General features: G+C 45.7%; 1 protein-coding gene across 1 annotated transcript; it reads right to left on the bottom strand.

Moving 5' to 3' along the window:
- Window positions 1-650: 650 nt before the first annotated feature.
- IL36G (interleukin 36 gamma) lies at window positions 651-5248 on the bottom strand. Its single transcript, XM_027554455.1, has 3 exons — window positions 5143-5248; window positions 3885-4024; window positions 651-860 (listed from the first exon to the last, which is right to left on the bottom strand). The coding sequence occupies exons 1-3, from the start codon at window positions 5246-5248 to the stop codon at window positions 651-653; spliced, it is 456 nt and encodes a 151-aa protein (XP_027410256.1).
- Window positions 5249-7669: the final 2421 nt, after the last annotated feature.

The raw sequence follows: 7669 nt of genomic DNA, 5'->3' as shown, positions 1-7669 counted from the left end.
GAGTGGGTTTGCTATGCCCTCCTCCAGGGAATCTTCCCAACCCAGGGATCAAACCCATGTCTCCTGAGGCTCCTGCACTGCAGGTGGATTCTACTCTGAGCCACCAGGGAAGCCCTGGCTTTATGGTAACACATTAGAATTAGACAAAAATAATTCACTTTCGTTAAGAATTATTTTCTTTTACAAGACTCTAACCCTTAAAATGATGCATTAACCCTTGCAAAGTACTGGAAAGATATAGAGATTATGGGAAATGTAATACCATCAGGAAACAAAGCAGAATAGAAAGATCAGCTCCAAGCTAGTCCCAATATCTTGGGTAAGACTCATGAGCTCTGAGGCTTCTTCATAACCACACCCAGGAGAGAGTCCTACTGTTTTAGGGTCCCGATATGTTTGTACAGATGGCTTGAAGGATGGACCATTGCAGCTGAAAAGAAGAGCCACACACCACCCACCTCCTTTGCTTCTGAGCCCACATTCTATTCCTTGGTTTCCATAGAGTCATTGCTTCTTCTCCATTTATAAAATAAGATGAGAACGGGCTCAAGCCCACCTCTAAGCACTGATGAAAATGACACAGAGATAATACAAACAAAGACACTGAGTGCTAGAAATGATAAGACCAAGTTGCCACCTCTAGGTTGAGTTCAAACCTTGAAATCTAATTGGAAGGCAGTATTGTATATGTTCCCCAGCTCAGAAGTGAGAAAGATGGGCTGGTTTGTCTCAGAAGAGGCAATGAACCATCCGGGAAAGGCCACAGACTCAAATGTGGAGGTATTGCCTGTCCTTTGGTGGTAGAAAAGGAATGGCTTCACAGGCTTGGCTTGGTTGTACAGATCCATTATCTTCTGGTTCTGAAACGGGACAGAAAATGCCAGAAGGAGAAACAGAGGCTGTTTGAGTAGTTCAAGGTTGTTGTTGTTTAGTTGCTAAGTCATGTCCGACTCTTTGAAGATCCCACAGACTGTAGACTGCCAGGCTCCTCTGTCCATGGGATTCTCCAGGCAAGATTACTGGAGGGGGTTGCCATTTCCTTCTCCAGGGGATCTTCCCAACCCAGGGCTTGAACCCTCGTCTCTTGTATTGAGAGGCAGATTCTTTACCACTGAGCCACCTTGAAAGCCCTGCAGTTCAAGGTTCCTTGCACACAACCTATAAATGTTCCAATGTTTGAGCAACCCTATCCATATATTAGAGCAAGCCTAGGAAAAACATTGCAAAGGAACAGCAGAGTGGGCACACCCAAAATCTCACCTTCCCAGCCTTCACCCTCAAATCCAGAGGGGGCATGGAAGTTGACACAAGGCACAGGTTCACGGATAAGTGGCCACGCTTGAATTACAAATTGGAACTCTCCTCACATTAGAGGCTGAGAAGACCCCCTCTTCCCCGAGGAAAAGGAAGGAGATGCAAATTTGCAGCAGGAAGCCAAGGTCCTCTCTCACCCAAGCTGCATGCATGAGAGACCCCCTCCTGTAAGAACCACTGTTCTGGCAAAGGACTACCAGGTGGGGGTGTATAGGTTTTTGATTGTCAAACATATGAGAAAGGTCAAAGCCATGAAAAAGGCACAAGAGGGTCTAAAAACTCAAAGGACTTGCACTCAAAGGAACAAAGGAATATAGAATAATCAGAAAAAATCTTCCATATTGTATACAGAAAGATATTTGTAGGTGTATATATTTATATATTTACATATTGTTATATTTAGGTAAGATAAGTATTTCTAAGTAAAGTACATTATATCCAAGATCTCCAAAGAGATAATGGAATGGCCCATAATTCGGCCACATTCTACCCTGAATAGGGGGACCTCTTCCAAAAGATTCCTTTATTCAGTTAATAACTGCCAGTTAATCTATCCCACTCTGTGGACAGCCAAAAACCAAGAAGCCAACCTTGAAACTGCTTTCTTTGACCTCTCAGCATCTAACCCAGTAACAAGACCTGTAAAGCCTAGTTCCAAAATATTTGTTGAATTGAGCCGCTTCTCATATCCTCCCGCACACCTGTTCCATCCCCACCACCCGTTCTCCACAAAGCAGTTGAATGAACTGTAAACTGAAATAACTGAATAAACAAGATCATGTTACCATCCAGCTTAAATGTCTTGAATGATGTTCTCATAATTATCATATAATTTAAGGCCTTTAACAAAACCTGCAGGGTCTAAACCATCTAGCTCTTGCCTACAGAGCTGAAAGCGTACTGTTTCGTCCTCATCTACTTCATCACACACCATATCCACTCTGTCAGCAAATTCTATTGCCTTAATTTAAAGTATTTCAAGACTCTGACCATCATCCCTCTTCCTCCAGTAGACCCTCAGATTACACCTGGGTCACCCTGAAGCCTCCAAGGGAAATTTTGTCCTTGTCCGTCACACCCTGCTCTCAAGTAGCAGCCAAAATTATCCTTTTAAAATCTATGTCCTTTCATGTCACTCTTCTATTCAAAACATTCTAATAATTTGGGTTGAATTAATTTAAAATTGTTTTATATATTTTTAATTGGAGCATAGTTGCTTTACAGTGTTGTTAGTCTCTGCTGTACAACAAAGTGAATCAGCCCTATGTATACATATATCTCCTTCCTCTTGGACCTCTCTCCCAGCCCCACCCCCAATTCCACCCCTCTAGGTACTCATAGAGCATCAAACTGGGCTCCCTGTGCTGTACCAGCTATCTGTTTTACACATAGTAGTAGATAAATATAACAGAATATTACACAGCCATAAAAGGGAAGGAAATTGGGTCTTTGCAGTGATGTGGATGAACCTAGAGTCTAGCATATATGTTGAATGAATTAATTGATTGACAGGTTAAAGACTTTACAAATGTGGGAAAGCTCTTTTACTATCTGCCTTTCTCTGAACTCTGCCTCCTCCCCAGCTCACTCCCAGTCCTTGAACTTGCCCTCACTGGACACTCTGTTGGGCTCACATTTTTCTTCCTTTCCTGTCCAATAAAATCTTACCTTTACAATAATACCTGCTGTACTATTTACCATGAAGCCAGGCTCTCGCTGTTTCTGGCGCCACCAGTCTCTTTACTAGTTCTAATCATTCTTTCCCAGACAGCATAACCCCCTTTAACATGTCACAGCTTACCCATGATTACGCTTCTTGTGGGCCATTTCTTGTCTTCCACTAGAATGTAAACCCTAGAAAGGCAAGGCTCTTTGCCATTCTGTGCACTGATGATGTTCAAATGCCTACAACAGTGCTGGAGGCCAGTTAGAATGAACACATTTGCTGGCTTGGATTGGATGGTGTTGAATTAAATTGAATTGCTGTAAACTGAAGTTTCAGAAACAAGTTGTTTTATATCAGGCAGTTAAAAATAAGAAAAACATGGGCTTCCTTGGTGGCTCATGGTAAAGAATCCTCCTGCCAATGCAGGAGACACAGTCTCGATCACTAGTTCTGGGAAGATCCCACATGCCGAGGAACAACTAAGCCATGCCACAACTACCAAGCCTGTGCCCTAGAACCCAGAAGCTACAACTAATGAGCCCACGCACCACAACTCCTGAAGCCCACACACCTAGAGAGCCCGTGCTCTGCAACAAGAGAAGCCACTGCAGTGAGAAGCCCATCCACCACCACAAGAGAGTAGCCTCCACTCACTGCAACTAGAGAAAGCCCACACAGCGAAAAACAAGACCCAGCACAGCCAAAACTAAACAAATAAAAATTAGTTTGGCTTTAAAAAAATAAAAGCTTATTGCATGCCCATGACTCTAAAGGAGCCAGGTATAAATATGCTTAATAACAGGAAACTATTTATTTTTTAATTATAAAATTAGATTTCCTGACAAATCAACTTCTGAGAAAAGAAGTTGGGTTTTTTCTAACATTATTTTTCTTTGTCACTTACCTTCAACTGCAATTCGGGCTTTCCACCAACGTCCTCACAACATAGACACATTTCTGGCTGGTTTATTCCCAAATAAATAGGAATCCCTTTGTCTTTCTCAAGACACTCCGGATACTTGCATGGTATAATGGTGACAGTGACTGTCAGAGAAGAGGGGTTACGGCGTCAGTGACCTTTTGCAATTACAAAAGACCAAGATCTTACAGGCAAGGCTGGAAGAGCCCTTAAGAGTATAATCCCACTACCAGACCCACAGAGTGGTCAGCCTCATATTCATTTGTTCATTCATTCACTCAATCATACCAAGCACCAGTCACTGCTCTAGGAAATGGAGTGCAGGCAAAGGAGGCAGACCCCACCGTTGGGATTTTCACAACCTCTGCTTGAACACCTGGAGGCGAGGAGCACCAATCCCAAGCAACCCCTCTGATCCTTGGAAAGCTCTGTTCATTACCGAGTTTTGCCTAACTGATGTTGAAATCTGCCTTCTGTGCAACCCACCCAATTAGTCCTCTTAGGACATAGGAAGTTGGGCAAACAAGCCACTCTTTTTCCTTAGGACAGGTCTTCAGATCACTGAAAGCAGCTCTCCTGCTCCCCAGAAAGCTATTCCACTCCCTCTGCTCTCTTTGCCATGGTCCAAGACACCTCTTCCCGGGAAGATGTGAAATTCTTCCCCCTCCAGGTGTTGTTGTTCAGTTGCTAGGTTGTGTCTGACTCTTCGCAGTCCCATGGACTGCAGCACACCAGGCTCCTCTGTCTTCCACACTCTCACAGAGTTTGCTCAATATCATATCCATCGAATTGGTGAAGCCATCCAACCATCTCATTCTCTGCTTCCCCCTTCTCCTTTTGCCTTAGTCTTTCCCAGCAACAAGGTCTTTTCCAGTGACTTGGCTCTTCACATCAAAGTATTGGACTTTCAGTTGCAACAACAGTCTTTCGATGAATACTCAGTGTTGATTTCCTTTATGGTTGACTGGTTTGATTTTTTGTAGTTCAAGGGACTCTCAAGAGTCTTCTCCAGCACTGCAGTTGAAAAGTATCATTTCTTTGGTGCTCAGTCTTCTTTCTGGTCCAACTCTCATATCCGTGTATGACTCCTGGAAAAACCATAGCTTTGACTATATGGACCTTTGTCAGCCAAATGATGTCTCTGCTACAAAGCCACACTTTAATAAAAGGATGGTACAAGCATCCCAGCCGCACTGATGTGAGGCTGCTCCAAGGAGCAGCCACACGATGACCTGTCACTTACCTGGCCCCACACTGTTGCTCCGAGGAACTACCACGAGGATCTGACCCTGAAGGAACCACACCTGCTGACTCAAGTCGGAGACTACTACATATCTGGGACTATCCATTGCTGTTTAAATGGAAAAGAATAATTTTTTAAAAACCCCAACATGATGAAGGCTGCTTTACCAGATGTTAGGAGAAAGATCATCTAATCCAGGTCTTTCAGGAAGGAAGGCTCAGTCGATAAAGAATGTGCCTGAACACTAAAAAAAAAAAAAAAAAAAAAGAATCTGCCTGAAATGCAGGAAACCACCTGCAATGTAGGAGACCTGGGAAGATCACCTGGAGAAGGAAATGGCAACCCCCTCCAATATTCTTGCCTGGAGAATCCCACGGACAGAGGACCCTGGTGGGATACAGTCCCTGGGATTGCAAAGAGTCAGAGATGACTTAGCGACTAAACCACCACCAGGAGAATGATCTAATCCAGGTCTTTCAGGAAGGATGGTTCAGGGTTTGCACATTAAAACTGGCAGCTCTCACATGACCCATGAACCCAGCCTTTCTTTCCACTGAAACTGTGGGCTCTGTTGAGGAAGAGAAGGGCCATAACTGGTCTAAGAAGGTAAACTCTCATCCCCATAAGTACACATGTGTCAAGGCCCAGCTACTCTCCTTGATGCTTTGGGTTTGGCCCAAGCCAGTGTCTGGACCCAGAGCAGTGAATAAGAAATGGTCAACACCCTCATGTTCCAATGGGAGATGGATAGCCTTGGGTGGTAAGGACTGTACACAGGAAGGGGCAGAGAAGGCTAGGGTGTTCAGAAGAGACAGGCATGAATGTTCCTGGCCTCCAGACTCCATGCCAACATCACCTGATGTATGGATTCCTCCATCGTGTCCCAGAAAACATGCCATAGTGGGGTAGTCTCAGTGCCTGTGGGGGACAGTGATAGGAGATCTGAGCATTAGAAGACATTTCAAGACCCTCCCAGGAAACTAGTTCCTAATGTCCTGATTCTGGGCAGGGAGCCAGGAAGCCTGGACTGATACCAAGATCTGAGGCACCTTCTGGGACAAAACCTCAAGGCAACCTTAAGGAGGGCATGTAAAGCAGAATTTTCCTCCTCCCAGGGATCCAGCCAGGGACCGTATTCCCCCTAGAGGTTCCAAGGTCAGGCATGACTTTTGACCTCAAATAGCCCACAGCTCCTGAAGTCTGGGTCACCTCCTCCCAGCAGCCCTCCCCAATCCCACTGGCAAATGCATCTGCCTGGGAACAGAGGAGGGACCCGAGTCAAGTAGATCTGCCAGGATCCTAGCAGCTCCCTAGAAAGAGGCACCTAGCCCGGCATGGCTCCACCCCTTCACTGAGTCTTAAAACACGAAAAGAGAGAAAGCTCTAGAGTCAAGGAACCTTCCAGCTCTCAGTTGGCAAGAACCTTTAAAGAAAGCACAGGGGACTGTATAGTAGCTCCAGCAGGTCCTGAGAGCAATGACGGGCTATGACAAAGCAGGGGACATTTATCTGGTATGTTAGGGAGTGCCAGCTACCTCAATGGGGTGTGACAATCTTATGACATGAATGAAAGCAGGATCCTCCTTTCAGAAGATCGCGTGAGGCTTAGATGAAGAAATTACAGCATCAGCATGATATGACCTGTCTGGGCTCCCTGAGAAGAAACTACCAAGCCAAGCTCCTCTAGCAGGGTTAATGACAGATCCTGGGTTTCTCAGGAAGGGGAGATTGAGAGACTTCCCCAGAACCCAATTCTCCTGCTGCTGTCACTCTGGACTGGACTTGTCGGCTCTAAGTGAAGGGAATCCATCACCTGGGGCCAGGAAGCTTGCCCTCTGCAGTCCTACTAAGGGAGCCCTATGATGGCAAAATTTGCTGTGGGCCCAGGTGGCGCTAGAGGTAATGATCCAGCCTGCCAATGCAGGAGCCCATAAGAGACAAGGGTTCGATCCCTGGGTCAGGAAGATCCCCTGGAGGAGGGCATGGCAACCCACTCCAGTATTCTCTTCTGGAGAACTCCATGGAGAGAGGAGTCTGGTGGGCTACAGTCCATAGGGTCAAGCACAACTGAAGCAACTTAGCACACACAGGCAGAGACAGGAGGCATATGGCATTTCTGGTCACTGAATCATTCCAACTTGGGCTATCCATACATGGAGGGTTAAGCTAAAAGCACCTCCCTCTGCTCCTTTAGTCCCTTGGAGATGCACCTCCATCCTCTTGGGAGCCACAGGCATTGAGCTGCACACCCTTAACTGTGGTAAACCTGGGGACTTCCCTGGTGGTTCAGGGGTTAAGTCTCCGTGCTTCCAATCAGGGGACGCAGGTTCAATCCCTAGTCGGGGAACTAAGATCCCACATGCCATTTGGTATAGCCGAAAAAAAAAAAGAAGAAGTCCTAGTTTCTGGTGCCCCTAAATATAGTGGACTCTAGACCTGCCTAAGGACTAACGAGGTAGGTAGTGACTTATCGAACAACTGAACCCCAGATCCCAGCTTACCCCTTCCACTCTGCTCTAGTAATGTA

This window comes from Bos indicus x Bos taurus, chromosome 11 (assembly GCF_003369695.1).
Source record: "Bos indicus x Bos taurus breed Angus x Brahman F1 hybrid chromosome 11, Bos_hybrid_MaternalHap_v2.0, whole genome shotgun sequence".
NCBI lineage: Eukaryota > Metazoa > Chordata > Mammalia > Artiodactyla > Bovidae > Bos > Bos indicus x Bos taurus.
The sequence above is the reverse complement of the archived record's forward strand: the minus strand, read 5'-3'. Positions and strand labels throughout refer to the sequence as shown.